Source organism: Anopheles nili, chromosome 3 (genome assembly GCF_943737925.1).
Source record: "Anopheles nili chromosome 3, idAnoNiliSN_F5_01, whole genome shotgun sequence".
Taxonomy (NCBI): Eukaryota; Metazoa; Arthropoda; class Insecta; order Diptera; family Culicidae; genus Anopheles; species Anopheles nili.
Genome location: NC_071292.1, coordinates 18,317,647 through 18,340,156, shown reverse-complemented (window position 1 = coordinate 18,340,156; position 22,510 = coordinate 18,317,647). Strand labels below are relative to the sequence as shown.

The following is a 22,510-nucleotide window of genomic DNA, read 5'->3' as shown; positions in this document are numbered from 1 at the left end:
AGCATATGTTTGAAACCGCCAATTCACGTTTGTGCTTAGTTATCAATCTAATAATTTATTGACATGGGCGTTATAACCAGTTTTTGTACCACCATATCGGTTGGAACCCTTTTTTTTAACAATTATACTTTTTTTTCTTCGAATATATAATGTTGCTCATATGATCAGGAAACCGTTACTCTACTTATTCGGCCGTTTTGTATGTTTTCTTGTTAAGTTTACTAATCAATTTATCCTAGTCGGGGGTGAGGATCCCTGGCGTTTGTTATGCTGTTGTTTTTATGTTTTGTTTTTATTCTTATTATTACATGACATTTTAAACGCAAAATGCTTTCGAGGCAGTTTCTCATCGTTCGCTCCCCGGCGAATCGCAGTAGTGTTAGCGCGATTTTAGTTTATGGTGCTTTTTCATCCTTGGAGGGGCTAATAGAGACAGTAGTTATTTTTGTTTTGGTTCGCCTATTGTACGCATTGTTCCTTGGCTACCAAGAAAGAGAGAATACGAGAGTGCGCGAGAGTGAGGAACTAAAGTAGAGAATTAAAATGTATCGTCTTCACCCAGCACAGCCTCTCGGTGATGTCCGATATGGAGCAATAGTTTATCAACGTAACGTTTAACCTAGCGAAAACAAAAGCATCACATAGTAGCTGTCATGTTTATGCAAAAGTAAAAACAAAAAATCAGGAATCATCGTTCATAACCAACAATGAAGCAAACGAAGCAAAAAAAAAATACATAAGACATGGAAAATCCCAACAAAATATTTCACAAATTTCAATCGTTCGATGTCGTCCCGGAACGGGTAGTTTGAAGAACAGTAAATGGAGTAGAAATAGCGAAGAGTAGCTATACGAACCCTATAATAGCAAAGCCCAAAATGGCTACCAAAACCATAGCATAGAAGATACAATGTAACAATACGTACACACCTTCCCACACCTTCATGCAGCACGCAGCAAAGAGAAGATGTGGTCCATAGTCCACCTACAAGCCATAAATATCGCATCCCCTAACTAAGATGAACGTAAGCTAGAAAATCTTCTCATCTGGAATGAGACATTGAGGCTGGTCCTTGATATGAACCCTTCGCATGGTAACCTGCACGATCGTGAAAATCCTTCAACATAGCAACCAAGAGTATCACAAACGAAACTTAAAAAAAAAACCCCGAAACACAGAAGAAAAGAGTACGACAAAAGCAAATCAACCACCTCCCTACTCAGCTGTGAGACAACCCAGGTAACGTAGGAACAGAATTCTTTTCCGAGGCGAGCTCGATAGCTCGATCGCCCGAGTGGTAGAGTTTCGTTGTCCATGCCGTGGATGTACCGTGGATGTGATAGTTTCCGAGTTTAGTTATCGCGTGGAACTGGTGGGATGGCGGATGCAAGGAAGCTCCGTGCAAGGCCGGAAAGCTGACCAAAAGTTGAAGGACCGATCGCGAACGCTAGAGTCCATGCGCGAGCAGTTGTTAATCGGTGGAACCCTATGATGAATATGAACAAAATGCACAAGTCAAACATTACACAGGATCTGGAATCAAATACGAAGCGAAAGGGCTTAAGCTTAAGAGGAAAATGGAAAAAAAAGTAAAAGAGCAGAGAGGGAAAACAAAACAAACAAACAAACGCAACACAGCATATATACATGCGATGAAGTACTATCAATTTTTACGTAATATCTTTTAAGTAATATTGTATTTGTTACTTTTGATTTATATGTGTGTGTGTATTTGCAAGATGGGAAAAACAAAACAAAGCAAACCAAAACTATTATACGTATATATATCACGACAGAAGCGGCAACGTTGCCGCAGGAAGGAAAACAGTATATACTGGCAAAGAAGAAAATCCATATTGAAGCTGCAATGCGAAGGTGTTTTTTGTTTCCTGCCAAAATCGAAAGAAAACCCCTTTCCCGGGGGCAAAAGTAAATTGTAAGGACGTGTAAACGTTGAGAAAATTGGTTAAACAGAGCCACCTTGTGGTGGCTTACCGGTAAGTGGAAGATTGAGTTCCGCCTCGGGTGGATTGATAAAAAATTACCTTGGCCAACATTAGCTTCTTTTGCAAAAGGGGGTGTGTAAAGCACGGTGGAATCGGATGCGAAAGGGCCACGCTAATGCATGAAAATGTGCCACCGGACACACCCATCCTTTCCGCATCTCGACTCCGACGGGCGTTCACACGAGGGTCATATGTTTGCGCGCACTATGCTTTACGGCCAATAAATCTAAATTTAAAATCCCACTCTTAAAGACTCCTGTCAGCGGCGGGGTCGTTTGTTATCAGCCTCCTCTCCGCTGCTCTGCTATATGGGCAGCATAAACGGCGAGTCAACATTGCAATGGGCATTGCCGGGGTCAGAGGAGAAAGTTGCGTACGACGAGTAACGAACAGGGTGTTTTACGTCGTGGTGAAAGATAAACGGGCAAATCGTGGCCACGGTTACGCGTTCGAGCGCGGGAGCGAAACGTCGAGAGTTGGCTGTGCAACTGTGCACGAACAGTTTTGTTACAACATAAATGAAAAAGCATATGAGTTCTAGCTTTTTTTTATAACTTTTAATGGGTTGGCATCTTTTTAAAAAATGCCTTAAATAATATCAATTCATTACAAATTTGCTTATCATTTATTTTCCCTATTTTCCACATTTTATTGCTGTATCTTTTCTGCTCTGTTGTCTTTGTCTTCGCTTTAGTTTGCTGAAGATGATAAACAGAGTTAAAAAAACCCTTTAAATGCATGTAAATCTATAAAAAAAAACAAAAATAAATCCTCATGTACAAATCCTATCCTAAAAAAAATCGTCCAACAAACTCAAAAAATCAAACAAACAACAAAAGAACATTAAACAACACATCTTGTGCACGCCTTCTTCGCATCTTGTGCAGGGAGGGGGTGTTAATGTGCACACTCGACCGAATCAAAACAACCAGCACATCCTTTGGCACCTTTCATAAACTATTTTCGAACCGAACTCCCTGGCCGGTTCGAAGGCATCGAATCACGCACGAACGCGTCGCCAACATCGACCGTACGGCGTAGGATTGGGACGTCGCCGCCGCCAGCACGTCTGAGAGCGAGTGTGCCGAGATTTGTGGGGCCGTTCCCGTGCGTCTGACAGACAAACCGTCGGCAGTCGTGTATGTGGCCGCGCGCGCGTTCTGCCACACATTTTCCGACCCCCGTTTTGGGGAGGTGTGTCCTTATTCAGGTGCAGCTCGATTAATCCAGGACGCGAACCACCCTGTAAAATCGAAGCGATCGAAACGCAGGACCTTTCGATCGATTCGGCACCGTGTGTGGCTCGGCGTCGTTTCGTCGATTGCCCCGGAGGCTGTGTCGGTGTTGGCGCAAGTGGCGCGAGTGACGACTCGAGACGGAACATCGGGGCGAGAGCGAGACACCGCCGGTTGCGACAGCACGAGTTCGCCCTCTCAGCTCGCGGGTTTTTTGGTACGCTGCCGGGGTTGGGGGTTGGGGCAAAGCGGAAGCAGGAAGCACCAGGGCAGCACCAGCACAACAGGATCGTACTCGGACCTGTGCACATGAGAAGTCGAGGAGCCGAGCCGAGAGTATTGTGAAATCGTCGTGAGAATCGACCCGACGCTGCTCGCGAGTGGAGGTGCTACCATTCTGGTTGCTGTGGTGTGGCCACCCGTTTCTGGGGGTGCCAGTGAAAAGCCAACGAACAGCCAAGTGCCACACAAGTCACACAAGTCGGTTGGCGGAGGCTTCGAAATTAGGAACGCAAAAAAAAAAAAGCATTTCAAAGTGACACAAAAGTGGGCAAGCGAACGTCAGGCTACCGCTTCGAGTGGGGTTGCGTTTTTGCGTGCGACCAGTGTGCGTGTGTGGGTGGGCGTGTGTGTGCGTGTGTGTGTGTGCGCCCGCCTGTGAAGGCAGCGCTTTTCCGAGCAGCATCCGTTTCCGGGAGGCTCGGGAAGCTGCAGAAAATCGATCCCATCGAGCTGCGGTGTGTCATGTGCGGTTGAAGCAGCGGAAAAGTGTGGCATTCGCTCGGTTCGGTGGCATTCTGTGCAGCGGGCTGAACAACGTACGGTTGGTGAAAATGTTGCTGCTGAAGAAAAACCTGCTCTGCTGGCTGCTCCTGTCAGCCATATTGGTGAAAACGGGTGAGCCTTTCGCATCGTCCTGGGCGCACGCGACCGTTCGTTGGAGTGCCCGCTTTTTGTAGAGAAATTCTGGAAGGAAAACCACCTCGAGATCGGACGAAATGCCCTCATTCTCTTACCAAGTGTCGAGTGCGTGCGAGAGTGTGTGTGATTTGTGTGTGATGTGTGTGTGCGTCCTTCTTTTCCCCCTGGAACCAAGGAGGCCATGACCTTAACACACTAGATGGGCAGTGGCGTAGAAGAGTGAAAAAGAAAAGCTGCGGCATTCCAGAACGAGCGAGATTACGGCACAGCTTTCCCATCCAGCCACTCAACGAGCCCTTGGGATCTCCGGGCATTTTCTTCTTCTTTTTGCGACCTCCTTCCAAGCTGCTCCTTGCAGGGCAGCTAGAGTTCCTTGACAGCGCCCCAAACTCTCGGCTGTCACCATTTTCAAGAAGGGCTGGGGCTTAGGGTCGCCACGGAAAGGTCGTCCGCTTTCGTGGGGCTATTTATTTTGTTTTGCCATCGTCCTACCATCGTCGGTGCACGAGCGTGTATGTGTGCGTGCGTGGTTGTAGGTGGGCTTCCACCCGCTCTCCAGGGGGTGGCTCTCACGTGGGCGCTCACGTGGGAATGCGAGAGAGAGAGAGAAAACGAGCAGCGAAAAGCATAAAAAAGGACACTACCGAAATGAGCACGTGAGGAGAGAGCAATCCTGGTGGAGCAATTGCGCCCTTTTTTGGGGGGTTGTATCTGTGTTTTTTCCTCGAACTGCGGCCAGCTCCCTGGACCGGACAGCTGATTTTGAAATGTTTACATCGCATCGGGTTTCGGTGCGCCGAAACTACCCGAAATGGGTCGCTCGCGGAAAGCAATTATTTTCCGATTGTGATAGGGATGTTTTTGGACGATGTTTCTTATCCCTTTTTACAAGTTGCACGCAATAAAAGAGCATCGATATGGAGTGAAACTTGGGCTTCATTTTGATAAGCAGTCTAGTTACACCTTTTCGTGCAAACCAGAGTTTAATCATCTCTCTTTCCAACGAACCCGCCATTTCCGAATTTCCTGACACAAAATTGCGCCCGTACAGAGGGTGACTCGCTGACACACGCAATCTCGACTGCAGCTGCAACTGCAGACGCCATTCATCCACTTTCCTCCTCCCGCTTCTCGGTTTGGATCGCTTCACCTGCCGGCAATAAACGAGTTAGTGACCTTTCCGGTCAAACCAATCGACACGCGGGAGCGCGTGCGTTTGTTTTTGTGCAGTTTTGTGCCCACCGTTCACCGTCGCCGCTGCCATGTGCCCTATAAATATAGCCCTTTCGTGGTGGAGGGCGCGCGCAAATCCCTCCCTCGAAAAGTGAATTGAAAAAAACAGGAACAGAAAAGCAAAAAAAAACCCCAACTTTTTCCCTCCGACACGTAATCCGGCCGGATTTGTCATCATGTCCCCGTTCGCCCTTTCACTCGTGCTCGTAGCTGCTATCTTTCTCTCTCTCTCTATCGTTCTCTCTCTCTCGTTCTCTCACGATCACCCTTCGCGATCGTTTTGCTTCCACGTCGGAAGGGGTTTTCGCGACGCAGCATTTCGTTAACTAACCTTAAGTAGACATTTCGGTGTCATAACCGCAACCCGCTCGTCGTCCTCGGTCCTCCTCGTCGCCCGTCACAATTCCAACAACCAAACAACCCCACCACGATCCACCTGCAACCGATCACCCTTGTCTGAGCGTCTGTCCTGTCTGGCTGCCTGGTGTCTCGCCGTTCGGTGCGCGTCTAGCCACGATGTCTACCAAATTGGCCCTGGCTCGGTACGATCGGTGGTGCCTTTGCCCTTCTACCCCGATCCTTCTCCCTACCCGTCCCCCCAAGACGCGACGTGTGACCGCCGTGATCGTCACACGTCTGCGCGCCTCCTCCCAAGGGTTATTTCGGGATTTGCGGTCGCGAAATCTTTCACCCCAGTCCCAACCCCGGCGAGGGGTTTCCTTAAGCGCTTGCGCGCGCACTCTCACGACCCGTCGGTGGAAAGGGGGGGGGGGGGGGGGTAAACGCATCCACCAACCCGCGTGGGGGTTGGGAAAATGCACCCAAAGCCAGTGCACCGGCTCCAACAAGTCTCGCCAGACAGCAACCGTGATCGTGCGCCGTTACGCGAAGGCGATGTGGTGCGTAAAATCACCCACGAAACCCTTGCTTTTCATGGGAAAACGAGGAAAAGAAGGAAGTTGTCACGCGGATCGGGTTTCCCCGTTTCGTTCAGCCCTCCCAGACATCGTGTCTGGGGTGATTCGAGCAATGGTGGGTGGGTGGGTGTGTGGGAAAAGCATTTTTTTATAGCCATCAACTTGGGTGGCGTGATATTTTTTCTCGTGCGGTGTTATTTGCGCGTGGGAAAACTCGCGGTTGATTGGTGGTTGATTTTTTCTTTATACAACCCCCTGCCGGGTGTCCTGGCGGAAGTGTTCGGGATTGTGTGTCGATCGATCTATCTCGAAGATGCCGCATCCCTGCGGGTATGTCGGGCATGAACGAAAATAGAGTCACATATTTGGGGTGGGGGTGGAAAAGCTCAAAATATGCGCTCCTTCCCACCGCGATCGTACGGTGCAACGGCAATTTAGTTGCGGTGGGGTTGTTTTTGTCGAATTCAATCCCATTGCTACCTGCGCTACAGAGTGAGTGATGATTTAAAATTAGTTTCCCCCGTAAAAGCTGAGGCTTTCCAACACGCTGGCAACGTGCGATTGGATCGTGGCCAGTCCACCCAACGTCACCCAACCGATAGACGCTCCCTTCGCTGGGTTGCCAGGGAGGGTGGCAAATCCAATTGCAAATGGGCGACAATCGCTTGTCGGCAAATAAAACCCCTATCTCGTTCATATTTCTCTAGTGTACTGTGTCCCGACGGTGGCCGTTACCGAGGCGGACGACGATAACGACTCGGAGTGGGACGAAGACGAGGAGTCCTCGGAGGCGGACGACGATGGGCGGGTGTACAAGAATCCCAGGAATTCACCCTCAACCGATTGCCCGCGGGATGAGGAACAAGCGACGCTGTTGGTAAGTGACGTGCTGCGAGAAAACAGCGTGACGTTTCCTGCATCAAATTCTCGCAGAAGAAAAAAAAACCCATCCTGTTTTTCTTTCGTTTTGCTTTTTTCACCCATCCTCCGGTAGGGTCAGAAATGTTTGCGCAAATGCTCGTCGGATGAGGACTGCAAGAGTAAGAAGAAGAAATGTCTGTGTGACGGTGCGTGCGGTATGTCCTGCATTAAACCGGATCGCGAATGTCCGGATCTCGCCCAACCAAGCCTCGGATCGGTGACACTGTCCGGAAAGCACTTTGGATCGCGAGCTGCGTACACCTGCCCGCATGGTTATCACGTTGTTGGGTTGCAAAGCCGTCTCTGCCAGGCGGATGGAAGCTGGGCCGGTAGTGAACCTGTTTGCAAGCAAAACAGTAAGCTGTGGGTCGTTTTTGGGGTTAGGGATTTATTTTTTTCCCTGGAGCCATCCACCTTTGTGACATGTCGGTCTTATTTTTCCCGCTAGTTTACTGCCTGGAACCACCGACCATCGAGCACGCACGGCATTCGGCCCTGCCCGAGCAGGCCACCTTCGATCTGGACTCGACGGTGCAGTATCATTGCCACACGGGCTACGCAACGGCTGGGTTTCCACGCGCCAAATGTCTCGCTGTGGACGGACAGGCTAGCTGGTACGGACCGGACATTTCCTGTGAGCGTAAGTATGGCGAAAGAGCAGGACCTTCTCAAGATGGGCGGTCCATTAAATCGAATCCGGGGGATTTTCCGCTGCAGCGCGTTCTTGTGGACAACCACCGGATCCGGCTCACGGATGGCATGCGGGTGAAAGCTACACGTTTGGTGGAAAAGTGACGTACCATTGCGGTGAAGGATACGAGCTGGTTGGACGTGCCGAGCGCTACTGCCAGGCTGATGGATCCTGGACACCGAAGGAGCTGCCGACCTGTGTTCGTAAGTAAACACCCGCTGTTCTCGCTGATTCCCGAAAACCCGGCTAACGAACCGGTGGCTGCAGAACATCGCGGATGCGATTGTTTTGCGTGCAAGAAGGGCCCTTTGGTGGCTTGTTTTTCCGTGTACTAATTCTCGACACTCCGTTTCTTTTTCTGTCTCTACTAACACGCGCCCCCACAACAACAACAACAACAAAAAAACACGCACAAACACAACACCATCTATCGAACAAACACGCTTGCGCCTGCTTAGCTCAACCCGCGGCTGACTAGATTGACATTCTGCGCAGAACGGTGCCGGTAGAATTCTAGATCCAGGACGAGTGGATTCTGTCCCGTGGCATGGGTTTGGGTCAGAAAGAGAAGAGAGAGAGAGAGAGAGAGAGAGAGAGAGGGGTAGAGATAGATAAAAAAAAAGATCGTAAAAATGGAACCAAGATAACACAAAGCTAACTGATTAATCACAACCGGCTTCAAGTAGTTCTTATCGGTGCCACAGAAGAGCAAAAGGTCCTGCGACCGGAAGCGTCATCTCCGGGTATCCTCTCATCGTAGCAGTAGGTGTGGTAGGGCTATTTTACGAGTGTGTGTCTGTCACTTTGGTCGCGTGCGACCACAGCATGAATACCGAATGTAGAACCGCACCAGACGGTCGCACTTTCCTTTAAACCAGCATCATAACTTACCTAAACCGTAACACAACGCAGCAGGGATTGTAGGACCTCCTCGGGGGGAGGACACAGCACAAAAGGCACGCTGGGGGTGGTGGTGAGAGTAGCGCAAGTACGTTGCAAAATTTATCATTCTTAAAATTAGCCAACGTCAGGCCGGGTGTGGTGCGTGTGTTGCGCGATGTTTGTGCTGCTGTTGTTGCGGCCGTTTTCGCATTCCCGTCGGTCCGATTGTTTCTGTGGTGGTCGCGAAGGGGTTAATCAGGACACCGGGCCAGACGGGGGGGCGGACGTCGAAGCGGACGTCGCAGATATACGCACGCACTGAAGGCAAACGCAAGATTTACCTAACGACAACCACGTAGAGTAGAGTGTCACGCTGAATTTATTAGAAATCTAGAGGAAGAGGGTTTTTCCGTGTGTACGCGCGCACGTGTGTGTGTGTGTGTGCGCGTGCCAGTGTGTCTGTGCTGATCAACGGTGGGAGGCAAGGCGAATTTAATGGGTCATTAAGGAAAATCAACTCGCCCGCACGGTGACAGGAGCAGGAGTAACAGGCACGGGAAGGAATTTGGAAATGTTGGGTTTCGGGGGTTGGTAAAAATAAGGGTGCAGGAATGGAGGGAAGCTCGAACCGAACTGTCACATAAGTCTTGGCACGCGAATTAAATTGTACTCAAGTGTGACGTTTATTTCATGAATAAATTCATTGCCGCAATCTCTAATACTTGTTTCATTTCGTTTCATTTTGTTTAACATGTTTGTGCGCAATTGCCTCACGGACACAGGGTGGCAGCGGGTTGTGGAGGGTTTTCATTTTCGGATGTTGTTTTCTGCCCTTTGTTTTTTTTTGTCGTATGTTTTGGTGTGTGCTCTCTTGCGTTGGGTCATCGTTTTGGTTTTTCGTTTTATTTTGTGTGCCATTTGGTTTGACATGTGTTTAGCAGCCATTTCCATTGGTTCAACCCATCCCCTAAGCAGGCTTTGGTTTTCCCAACGCGGACCAAAAGGGACGTTTTGACATTTTTGTTATTGTTATAACGTTGAGTTTTCTCCGTTTTGGGGTAGAGCTTTCCACCCAGCGGGAACTGGAACGGCAAGAAGAAGGTGTTAAACGAAATGAAGCGATTTACTCGAGTATTAGCGATTAGCGGTGGCATTGTCTGACGTCATTGTGACGTTTTCCGTTCGACTACTAATTCAATCGAACTGCGATAACACGCGTACGTTAAGGCTCTCAGGAGAGGCAAGAACACGTTAGGTGCCACCGGAACAGAGGCTCACGTTTCACGCTTCCGGCGATGGTTATGTAGGTTTTCTTTTCCTCGAACTAGCTAGCGCGCGTGGTACACCTTCTTCTTCTATTTCATGTCCTTTTCCACATCCAACTAACGCTTTTTTTTCTGTTGCCTTACGCTGCCATCTTGGGGGAAAGAAATTAACGCTTTATTGGTTTGGTATTGGTTTTGTGTTTCGAATTGATTTCCATTGGTTTCGATGAGCTTTTGGGTTGTATGAGGCAATTTTCCAAACACGTCCGAAACGTTACGACACAGGCCGTGTGTTACAGATCGCTCTAGAATGAATGCTCTCTCCCACAGTTGTCACATCGGTGCAGTGTCCATCACCGGAAAATCCTCGTAATGGTAAGGCTATCTACACCAGCACTTCCTACAATTCTGTCGTCAGTTATGAGTGTCGCTACGGTTACACTCTCGTGGGTGAAAGCTCAAGACGTTGTGGAGCCGACAAACGATGGACTGGAACACTTCCGGCGTGCAAGGGTAAGCGCCCTCGAATGTCCTCTATCGTAACACTTTGATAACGCTAACGCATGCGTAATTCACCCCCGCCAGAGATCAACTGTGGCCATCCGGGAACGCTGTACAATGGTTGGTTGGAGAACATCGAGAGTGGCACGGGACTTGGAGCTAGCATAATATTCCGGTGCCACCCCGAGATGTTGCTGGTCGGTAACACATCCTCGGTGTGTCAGATCGATGGACGCTGGCGTTATCCATTGCCACAGTGCTTAGCACCGTGCGTAGTTCCATCGATCTCACAGGGTCAAGTCATCCCGGTAGAGTTCGAGATAGACGTGAATGCAACAACGGTTTCCGTACCAACCGGTAGCAGCAGCTCGAAGGTAAAACACGGCACCGTTCTGGAGGTAATCTGTGACGAACACTACGAGTTCCCGTTCTCGTCCTTATCGCCACCAACGTGCAACAACGGCACGTGGAGTGTAATCCCGCGATGTGCGCCAGCTCGCTGCAAGACGATGCCTCGACCACCCAAATTTGGTATGGTATTGGCTCCAAAAACGGAGCATGGAATGCGAGCGCGGTTTAAATGCAAGGATGGGTACAACTTGACAGCACCGGGTGGTAAACCTATACCGGACCCAAACAACTACGTGCTGATATGTTCGTTCGGTAACTGGACTGGCGAGATGCCACAATGTACCGAAGTTTACTGTCAGTTCCCGGGTTACATCCCTAATGGGAAAGTACTTCTAGTGGGCAACATGGGTCTGTACGACTACCGGCCGTACGTCCGCAAGGTGATCAACAACAAGCAGATCATGTACGAGTGCGATAAAGGATATGTGATCGATACGGGTCCACCTGGTGCGACTTGTATCGGTGGCAAATGGAGCCCAACGGAGTTGCCAATCTGTACACCAGGACAACACCCACGGTTACGGTGGAACCGACGTCGGCGATCACTTGATTTACGGTTGCGGTTCCAACGCTCGAACCAGCTCAAACAACACTACCGCTATCTACAACGTAAGCTTGAAGAACACGATGCGTACCAGCAGCATGGCGTACCGGTGAAACGTTCCGCTGGAGCGATGGCGTATCGTGGTCAAATCCACACACCCAAGCGTCATTACACGTTCGACGACTTCCAGAGGCTCCGAGCGAAGCGTAGTATCGAGGCAAACCGAAACGCGCTGTTGAGAAGCGCCTACCGGACGGCGATGGTACGAGAACGTCGAGAGCTTTCGGATATGGAGGCGTACAACAAGTACTACGAGCGTATCAAGGTGAAGTACCGACACTACGTACAGAATTTGTTGGGTTTCAATAAAGGACGAACGTTCCCCATAAGCGAAGACATTCACGTGCAGGATGGCCGGTGGCATTCGTACCCGGAACCGGATCCGGTAAGCCGGAATAGGGGTGCACAAAATGGGCGCGAATCGGAACCGGGCCAGGTGGTTGGAACGCCTATGCCTACACCGGCTGCAACTCGACGCCCACGCCCGAATAAGGGCCGTCCTGGGAAGCAACGGAAACCGAAGCTTCCACCACCGATCACGATTCCGGATATTAACGAGCAGTCGCGGTATAGGCTCGATTTTATCGAGAGTGCTGAAAGCAATCGCACTCCGGATCACTTGAATGAGAACGACATCTACAGTAACTACTTCCCGCCACCGTTAACCGGGCGGTATCACACGAGCTGGCAGTTTGCGTCCGAAGTAACGCCGCAACGTCACCGGAATGAGGGCAATCAGTACCGGAACACGCAGTACCGGGGTTTGACACGGAATCGCACGGAACCACCGGCTGAGGAAAGTCCGCTAGCGTTAATGGAGAAGCTTCAGTCGCAGATCATTCGCAGGAAGCGTGATACCGGTGCGGGTTCGATGGAGGAGACGAAACGTGCCCATAAAGCGAACCGGAAGGCATTGAACCAAACGGACGCGGACAGCTTGGATCCGGCGCGAAAGGTGAAGTTTAAGGGACCGTGTGAGCCACTGGCGAGTGAACCGTACGCTCAGCTCGAGATCGTACGACCGGGTAAGGATCCCAATGAAACGTTTGGACCGGGCACGATCGTGCGGATCACCTGTACAAAAGGGTATGTGTCGAACTTTGTCAACCCTAACGCGACCGCTAAGTGCGTGCGAGGACGCTGGAAGCCAACCAAACCGACGTGCAGTATGAGTAAGTGATCTGAGGAGTCATCGCAGTGGTAAAGGTGGCTGAATGTGTGATTAATTGCGGATTGAATTCGTTGTGTTTTAGAGCCCTGTTTCGTTCCATCGACCGAACACGGAAAGTATTACGAGTCGTCGGTAGATCTGACGACGTTGGATGCCGTGCGACCAACCACGGCCGCTTTGACACCGATGGAGAAAACCGAGAATGGCAAGATGATCAACTTCCAGTGCGATCACGGGTATAACACGCAGGTATAATACACAACCAGTTGTTGGCAGGACGATCGTGGTTCATGTAGATCTCTAATTTCTTGCATTACCTACAAAGGGACCGTCGAACCTGCGATGTTGGAATGGTGAGTGGGCAGTTAGTTCACTGCCGGAATGTTTGCCAGCACCGTGCGTGTTGCCACCGATCATGCACGCCATATATCAGGTAGGTAGTATACACCCTGATGATCGCGTGTTAAATGCCTTTAAGGAACCAGTTTGTTTTGTCCCACATAAACATCAGTCGGTTTCGCTTTTTGTTCCGATACAAAGCCAGGTCTAGTAAAGTATATTTAACACGTGTAGCTAGATGCGGACGTTGTACATCGAACAATGCATCCATTTCTGGTTTGGAGCTAATTCTAAAGAATAGAACCGAGGGAAAAAATCGAACATCATACATTTTTATACATCATACTTTCTCCAAAATTATAAACGTATGCCTGACAAGAGTATTTTCTTTTAAGGGTGGTTATCGTGCAGGCCTCACCATCGCTCACGGTAGCTCCGTAATGATCCAATGCGAGAGTGGAATGGGCAGCGTATCGTCCGTCCAGATGGGTAAGTTTCCCAACCAACGTCTAGCTGCGATCACTCCCTTTACTCACTCCATTACATTCCAGACTGCGCCCTCGGTTCGCTAACACCCGAAACGATCAACTGCGGGTACATATCCTCCCGGAAGTCACGCGATGACGACAGCAGCTCGATCATCGTGCTCGACGGCAACAACGTGACGTCATCCGAGGACGAAAACGATGGCCGAGAGTGTGGTCCACCGGGCAAGATCCACGGTTCGCTGGTGTACAAAAATGGCGAACAGCTGGATGAGACCAGTGACGAAGGTTTCCCATCCGGAACAGAGATCACGTTCGATTGTATCGCATCGATCACGGGCGAACAGACAACGTGGAAGATCATCTGTGAGGATGGCCAGTGGGTGGGCCGATCGATGAATTGTGGTAGGCGCCAATTGTGCTCAGCTAACATTTATTACGCTTAACATCGATACAACACTCAACATGTACCATTTGTTGGTGGGGATGCTCTTTTTGCAGACGATGATGACCCGCTGTTTAATCGGATACCGTCGGCGAATGGGTCGTGCATGTTCCGCAACAACGAACCGCACGTGGTGAGCTTCTACAACGATCTAGAAATACGAGAGGACATCGTGGAGCTGCCACCGGGGACGACGATCATTTCGAGGTGAGTTGTGAACTGGAACGCTTAGTCATACTCGGCACCGACGGTGATGCTGATCGGTCCGGGGAGTACGTTCGTTTTATGGTACCACTTGTTGGTGTCCAGCACAACTGCAATTTGCGGGTTTTAGTAGAGAGAGAGGAATTAGTAACAGCATGCGTTTATGATGCAGATATGTACGGTGGTACGTACTTGTTTCTCCTGTTTGCACAATGACCGACAGAAACTCGCACTGGTACAAACATTCTGGCGGTGGTGCGAGAATCCATTCCTTGGAGCCTTTCAGTTGTGATTGCCATGAAGGGAGACGAACGTTGTCGACCTGAGTGGTGATAGAAAAATAAAAAAACAAACCGTGAACATCGCATCGCTTAAAAGACACTTTCTTGACGATTAATCAACATCTGTTTCCTAACGAAAGCTGTTAATTTGCCTCTCATTGGTCCTATGACTGAGGTCGATACAGTCAATAATACAAGTCATGAAAAAAGTTCATAAATAGCCGTAGACTACGAAGGAGTTTGATAATTTATGTGATAGCTTCAGCATACATCTCTCTTTGCACAATTCAAACATGTGTTTCCCAATTAGAAATGCCAGAAGATTCTGCGTACATCTTTGTCGAAGAGTTATGCCTTGATTCTCTTATTTCCTTGCGTATCTTATGCATGTCCTTTTAATTTTATCCCCATTAAACGATCCTTTTGAATGATTAGCTCGCCAATCAGCGCTTTACCCTGAACTAATAGACAAAGAGCCATCGTTAGATGGTCTGTTAAAAAGCAAAAATCAGCACCCACAAAAAACTCCAATCGTCAACAATTGGGTGGTTATCCACCCCACTCACGTGCATATGCGCCCCCAGCCCGGGTCCGCCCATAAACACCCAATCGATGGCACTGTCCTCGGAATCCGCCGGCAAAAAATACGGCCGCTGGTAGTGCTCTCGCAGCACCCGCACGATCGCCGGATCACAATTGCTCCAGCCAAAATACCACGGAGCCGTCCCGGGATCATAGCGAACGCGCGGTTCCGGCAGCGACAGTGCCTCCCGGATATCCCGAAACCCGGTCTGATACGGGAAGAACTGACAGCGTTCAGCCCGCGGACCAACACCGTGCGTGTCGTACAGCCGCTTGAAGAACCAGTAGTCGAACCGCTCAACCGCGGTCCAGTTGGTGGTCGCGTCGGTTACGATGACCGGACCACCTCGGTACGCGTGGTCGCGCCTGAACTCATCCGGGCTGACGTTGGCTAGCCGCGGCACGGTTCCGTGAACCTCACGGCAGAAACCACAGCTCTCCGGTGGTCGGAACGCCTTCTGCAACTGCGCCGGCATGGTCAGGATGCACTGGATGCAGCCCGAACGAATGCCATGTTAGACGAGCGATGGATAGGGTTATCGGTTTGGTGGACAGAAATGAGAGAGAGAGCGAGAGAAAGAGAGAGAGCGTTAGAGCGATTGATAAAAACGTAACGAACAACGAAAATAACGACGTAACGATTTCGGTGCACTTCACTCGGGAAAAGCTGCAACCACGCGTTCGGGGTTTAGGGGTGGGCGAAAATATGTAAACTCGAGAAGCGTTCATTACGCGAAATTAATTCCATTTCTCATTTACATCTTCATTTGCAAACAACGTTGCCAGCAGTGGCAGCCGTCCGCTAATTGCAGTGTGCTTGCCGACGAGGAACAGTGCACTCAGGAACAGGAGCAGCAGCAACCCTGCTATGGAAACTGCCCGCTTTCGGTGGGCCAAATGGGTGGAAAACCACCGGCTGGTGCTCGGACGCAGCCAGCTGAGGAAGGGCTCGACGGGGCGCGGGAACCGGTCCGTTAGAAATACGCCCAACTCGATCCCACTCGTGTTGGAATTAATTAAAAAATTCTTCATCTTTTCGCGCACTTCATCCATAGTGCGCACGGGTCGATGAGGGGGGGGGGGGGCGGGGAGGAGGTGGGTGGCAGAAGGACACACAAAAGTTCGACTGCTTTTAGTTGCACTCGGAAATTCGACAGTATACTTTTTGTGTGTGTGTGTGCGCTATCCTTGAACTATCATTTTCCTTTTTTTGCCACCTTGCGAGAGTTTCCCCGAGTGCCTTTGTCCTTTCGTCTGCACGTGCAAATCGTATTAATTCCACGCGGAAAAATCACTTCACTTTCCACGGGAGGCGCGCACGGGCGTGTGTTTGATTTTTTGTGTGTTATTTTCCACTTTTTCGCGCTCACAGAAACCACTTCAATCGAGAACCGCGATGGGGCGAGTGATTTTCGATGTAAATTTTCACCGACTCTTTGTTTTGGCGTTTCACATCGCACAGCTGGTTGATTGGATTAATTTTTCGCGCTCTAATTGCACCCGGCCTGGACCACCCGTCTGGAACCGCTTTCGACCGGACGTCCGGGCACTTCCGGGTTGCGCTGGGTTCGAGTGGCGATTTGGGCGGCGAGTTTGCCGGATCGTTCCGTGTTCGACACCGTTTGGGTTGGAACTGTGGCGAATCCGGGCTCGAGAGCTGTTCCGTGGTGTGTGTTCCGGCTGCATGAAAGGATAAGCGCTCCTGGGTGGCCTCGGGAAGAGGCAATTGAATTTATGACGGACTGGTTGTTCGCACTATAGGCTTGTTAAATCACGCTCGGTGGGCATGGATGCATGCCAAAGTGATGGGGTTTTGTAATGAAGAAGTTTAGAGAATGATTCTTGTTCAATGAAAGGGCAATATATTTTGAGGTAAAATATACATTTGATAGAGAACTATATATGATTTACTATTTCGGTTTCCAAAGACTCATTTGTAATTGATAGTTGATATTTAAGTGAGCCTTGGACGTTGTAAGCTCAAGGGATATGATTTATTTGTAATCAATCTTGGATGGATCGTTGGGTCTAATGCGATTCTGTTTGTTACGATGGGGTAGCGTAAAATATGGCAAAGTAGCTTCGCGTATGAACTACACATCGAGTAATTTTATTGAATTGCCAAGAGCAAATGCCAGGTTGTGGATGCAAGGTTCGTGGAAAAATCTGTTCCATTGTCTGGTAATGTGTATTGTTTTCACCTATTTGGCATTTTGAAAATATTTCTCATTACAATCGAAGTGAAACCTCCCTTCCAGCAACCTTTCTTAAATCACGCTCTAAATATATGGTTTGAAACCAGCTTAAATTTGAAAGGACAAACGGTACCATTATTGCGTTTTCTCAGGGGGAATTCCTGAAATAAGTGCTCGGGATGTTCTACCGTCTATCTGCGGTGGGAAATAATTCAATGAAACACTTCTAGGAAACAAAATTACAAAAAAAAACAGCGTTCAGAAAATAAGCGTATCCCAGGGGGATGGCTTTTATTATCAAAACGCTATATTAAAAATTTACCATTTCCAGCCCTCAGAAAGCACGACGTTTATAACTGAAATTCAACGAAACAAAACAAATTGTTTCTGAGAAGTTATTAGTCCTCAAAACCGGCTGCTTCCATTTGATGTCTGAGTTTGATCGCTGTACACGGTCGCTCGTTAGTTGACATCAAACGCCCAGGTTTCCGTACGTTTGATTTTCTGTGGCGTGAATTTGAAAAGCTCATCTCGTCGTGTTTGCTTCTGCATGGTTTTTGGAGTAGTTTTAAAAAGTTCTTAGCACCGGCAACACTTGACCACTCGGTACTCCTGCTGTGCGGTACCAAAATGGGCGCAGCTGTTCCTTATCAGCGCCCGGCCAGGCACCCTCGCAATGGTGATCATTCGTGACGGCGTTTCTCGCAGGCTTGAGGGATGATAGCAGCTCTCCGTGCACCAACCTACCCCTGGTCGGCCATTATCGAATAAAGTGATTTGCCTCCCACGGCTTCGCTCCTTTGACGCGAGCTTAGCTACGGGTTTTTTCCAACCCCCCACGGATCGGTAGCTGATGCTGCGTCGTAACGATGTGACTGACTATTTCCGTTTTCGACGTCGTTTCTGGCCTTTCTTTTGCTATATCAAATGATCGGCAGGGTGGAAAAAATATCTCACCCCTCCTGAAAACAGACTGGTCCCGCTTTAGAGGGTTACTTTTGAAGGCGCGCCAGTTGCCACTCCCGTTCGTTTAGATTGACTGTCCGGATGGTGCGTTGTAAAATTGTTTCTAATATGTATTTGATTTTTTTTCTCGCTTCGCCTTCTTATACTTCTACACCGAGCGGAAGCGATGGAAAAGAATCCGGAAGTGGAGTGTTGATTCGCACCATCAAACCCAACCTAACCTCCACCAAGCTCGCTGGGCGCTTTTCGATGATGCTGTTTGGGCAGCTTGTTTGTGTTTATGAGTTCCGTCGTTTTGTCTGGCTCCCTTCGTTCGCTTTATTTCGGTTCGCTGGCTTCCGGTCGGGCTAAGGAAAAGCGCTTTCCCGGAAGCGAGCGCGCCAATTCCGTCCGTCAACCGAGGTTGAAACTGAAAAAAGGCGCCCCGGAACCGGTGTGCGAGCTGCGATTGAATAAACATCACACTTCGATTGCTAATCGACATAAAAATGGTATTTGCCGGGCCGAAAGATGGTTGGAACGGGCCTTTTGAGGAACGAGTTTATCTGATTAAAGGCGCAAGCAACCGTGAACTCCGCTCGGGAAAGGGAGGGCGAATTTAGCAAATGGCGAGTGCGTTTGATGAATGGAACCTTCCAGCTCGGCAGTTACAGGCTGGTTATTTTTTATTTGTTGTGCTCGTCGCGTACCAGCTACACAGCGACCGAGAATCGGTGGAGCTCGGTAAATGAGCGCAATTTAATTTGGTACCAAACGAACCGTTCCTTCGTGGGGCGCGGCTATCATGTTGCTAGATTGAATTTGAAAATGAATCGCTGACTTTTCCGCCAACCCACGCGTTTCGTTCGCGTTTTCGGAACCGAGCGGCGGGGAGCGATTTGTCAATTTTTCAATTAAAACCATTTCCCACGCTGTGCCACCCGGTTGGAAATTCGCAAATGGACATTTCCGCCTACACCCACCGCCCACGTTGGCATTCATATTTCTTTTATCGGTAAAATGAATTTGGTGGAGACATTTTTTTTGTTCATTATTGTACTCGGTTTACATTGCGTGGTGGTTTGTTCGGAATAGTTCACCTAGAAAGCGAATTGAGATCGCATTGTGCGAATTTTGCATGTAATATTATTTTGCGTTTGCGTTTCACCGAACTCCCAACCAAATGCCGCGAACCTGTGAAATGTGAATAAAGCTGAAACCCACCTTTCAACTAATATTCGCAAAAGTCTAAGCTTAATTCCAAATCACAAACCGAAAAACAGCATTTCTAGAATCGTATCGAATTACTCAGGTTTTTAACGTTCAAATAGAAAAGCGAGTGATGCGCACATCAATTGCTACATCAGAAAATATGTTTATTACCGATAGAACTCTTGGAATGGATACTTTTGATGTGAAATGATAATTATTTTGCCATGTGCTAGGATTTTTCACGAAATTCTATGAGTTGCAGGGAAATGTTCTCGCTGGTTTTGATAGAAATTATTCCTCGAATGGTGGTTTAATTTTATACCCTCAAACTAGCTCATGGGCCTTGGCATAAAGAAAGTAACTAACCGACATTTTCATTCTCCTTCATAGGTGTGTCGATATCGGCAAGTACGCCATGATCGGTACCAGCGTGCGGACTTGCGTTCGGTCGGAATGGAGCGGCCAGAAACCGTCCTGTTTTGGGTTAAACCAGGAGAATGATTATGCAAGTAAGTAACGCCATCTTTCAAACCCTACGCCATCACACACCTATCACAGCACCCGTTCATTTTCCCTCTCTCGATCCCAGTGGAAAAACCACCCACCATCTTGATACGCCACCAGAACGGTCCGATAGCGCAGAGCAACGATGGCAAGCTGATCGTGTACCCGGGAACAACCGTCCATCTGGAGTGCCTCTGGATGCGTCGGTTTGGTAACCCTCGGTGGAATGTTAGCCACGACTACCGGTAGGTGGCCGATGAATAAAATCCATCAAACTTGCGATTCTGAGTGAGGGTTTTTGGGGTTGTTTTCTTTTTCGTTCGGCTGGGCTACCATCTGCAGCAAGTACCCTGAGGGCTGGAGCTCGGACGAGGGTCGCGATCCGCAGCTGGAGTTTCGCATCAGCATCATGCACGCGGTCAAGGACGATTCGGGCAGCTTCACCTGCGTTACACCCGCCCGTCACACGCACACGGTGGAGGTGGTCGTAAAGGTACGCCACTCTCGGAGATCTCCAGGAACTTCCGGAAGTGATTGACGTCCCATTTCTGCCCCTCCAAAAATTTCCAGGCCGTTCATTGTAACGAGATCCAGGTGCGTCGAGGGTTGTCAGCCAGCACCGGTGAGACGATGATGGGCACACGGGTTTTGTTCTCCTGCACGAACGGGAACGCGTTGATCGGAACACCGGAGATCAGCTGTCTGCCGAGTGGTAACTGGAGCGCCCCATTACCCGTCTGCGAGAGTGTCGAGTGTGGTGAGGTCCCAATTCAACCGAGCAGCAACGGATCAGCTCCACGAGTCGCCATTTTGTCACGGGAAGTTGGTGGACGGGCGGCTTTCTCCTGTCCACCGGGTTATGGGCTGAGAGGTCCAAGTGAAGCCATCTGCTTGCCCACAGGCGAGTGGGGTGGACCTTTCCCATCTTGCGTTGGTAAGTAACATCTGATTACGGGGCCATCTCTCACGTGTCACTGATGCCACGTGGCACATCTGGAAAATTCGGGTTTTTTTCTTCTTGCAGAAGTACAATGCTTTCACCCGGGTGCACCTCAGAATGGATACGCGCAAGGAACGCCACCTTATCGGGCCGGTGATGTGGTGCAGTTCAACTGCAACCCTGAGTACATGATGCAGGGACAACCGATCATCGCCTGCCAGGATAATGGACGTTGGTCAGGAGGGCTTCCAAAGTGTGAGTGTTTTTGATTTTTCCATGTTTGTATATTATTTCGTCCTATCAAGGAGTTTAGATGCAATTGTCGAGGCTCGCCTTCTCGTGGTGTTTTATGCACCCCCACCTCGTACAAATCCACATGCACGTTATGAGAGTGAGGTTTCGTTTCGTTTCGCAGGTGTCCAAGCCTGCTCGTACCCAGGCACCGCGATCAGCGGGCGAATGTCGTCGGTGAAGTTCTACTACTCGATCGGTGAGAGCATCACGTTCACGTGTGACGCTGGGCTGGAGCTCCGGGGTGCCAAGATGCTAAAGTGTCTCAAGAACGGCAAGTGGTCGAACGCGATCCCGACGTGTGTCAATCCTGACGCCGTGAACGTTCGCACCGACGCCAAGGGTGTGTTCAAGCGGGACAATTAAGCGGGATGGCATGCGGAGGTGAGAGGTGAAATGGTACTACGGAACATGAACCACAAAAAAAAAACGGATGAAGGAACGTACAAACGACCCACCTACCGGCGCTTCCAGGAACAGCACCAGTCGGGAGTATTGCAGCGCCACCGCAAGGACACACGAATCAATAGGCAATCGGTTTCGAGAGATGGGCGCGAGGTCACGATAAAATATAAAACGGCCCAGCTGGATGGAATTAAGGAGGGCATTGTGAGTGAATTTCGAGCAATCAGAGCCGTTCAATGGGAACCGCTCCAACATGCACCGTACGCAAGCCATCACAAGCCCTAGTTGAAGGTGCGTAATGGCGAATGGCACACTGAGCCCTCGGTGGTCATTCGTTGGGAGGATGATCGTGCGTAAAGTTGTTTGTAAAAGGTCTGTAAATTGACAGCTGCCTTTTTTTACATCCAACTTTAGTACGTTTTCAGGAGGAAAATGATGCATTTTTTCCACGAATGACCACCTGAGGGTTGCACTGTGCACGTGCCCGAAAAGGGCAAAGGGTACAGCTACTTAATAATAGTAATAAGAATAAACAACAATAACAAAATCATAGCAATGCAAAGAAGAGAAAAAAAAAGCAAGCATTATCATTAAATACGATTGGTGGTCTCAAAGTAAAGCCAAGCAAAACAAAGCAAAGCGAAACCAAACATAAAAAAAAAACAAACAAACAAACAAGCATAACGAACAAACAAGTCAACCAAACATGTATCTAGCTCTAACGGCATGCGGTAATCAGCAGTTACACATCCTACCTTTCCCTGCATTATCCTTAACGATTGGCGAACGGTTCGCGATGGCGTGCGCTGCGTAGCGATATTTATACTACAATACAACCTACGTTAGCGGAAATTCCTGCGGGATTTGTTGGTTGGGTGCAATGGGTGCGTTTATGGTCGATGAGATGAGCGCTCGACATGTTG

General features: G+C 49.3%; 2 protein-coding genes across 2 annotated transcripts; one reads left to right on the top strand and one right to left on the bottom strand.

Annotated features, from left to right (window-relative positions):
• The first annotated feature begins 4,008 nt into the window (after positions 1 to 4,008).
• On the top strand, positions 4,009 to 22,296 carry LOC128727323 (uncharacterized). Its single transcript, XM_053821218.1, has 18 exons — positions 4,009 to 4,139; positions 7,021 to 7,190; positions 7,308 to 7,590; positions 7,683 to 7,874; positions 7,952 to 8,128; positions 10,403 to 10,585; positions 10,658 to 12,760; positions 12,842 to 13,008; positions 13,085 to 13,192; positions 13,494 to 13,587; positions 13,650 to 13,988; positions 14,085 to 14,235; positions 19,838 to 19,956; positions 20,037 to 20,196; positions 20,294 to 20,444; positions 20,522 to 20,885; positions 20,976 to 21,146; positions 21,307 to 22,296. Exons 1-18 carry the CDS (start codon positions 4,076 to 4,078, stop codon positions 21,546 to 21,548), a joined length of 5,238 nt encoding a protein of 1,745 aa, XP_053677193.1. The 5' UTR covers positions 4,009 to 4,075; the 3' UTR covers positions 21,549 to 22,296.
• LOC128727324 (uncharacterized) lies at positions 14,029 to 16,148 on the bottom strand. Its single transcript, XM_053821219.1, has 4 exons — positions 15,855 to 16,148; positions 15,080 to 15,583; positions 14,425 to 14,554; positions 14,029 to 14,342 (listed from the first exon to the last, which is right to left on the bottom strand). Exons 1-4 carry the CDS (start codon positions 16,146 to 16,148, stop codon positions 14,257 to 14,259), a joined length of 1,014 nt encoding a protein of 337 aa, XP_053677194.1. The 3' UTR covers positions 14,029 to 14,256.
• Positions 22,297 to 22,510: the final 214 nt, after the last annotated feature.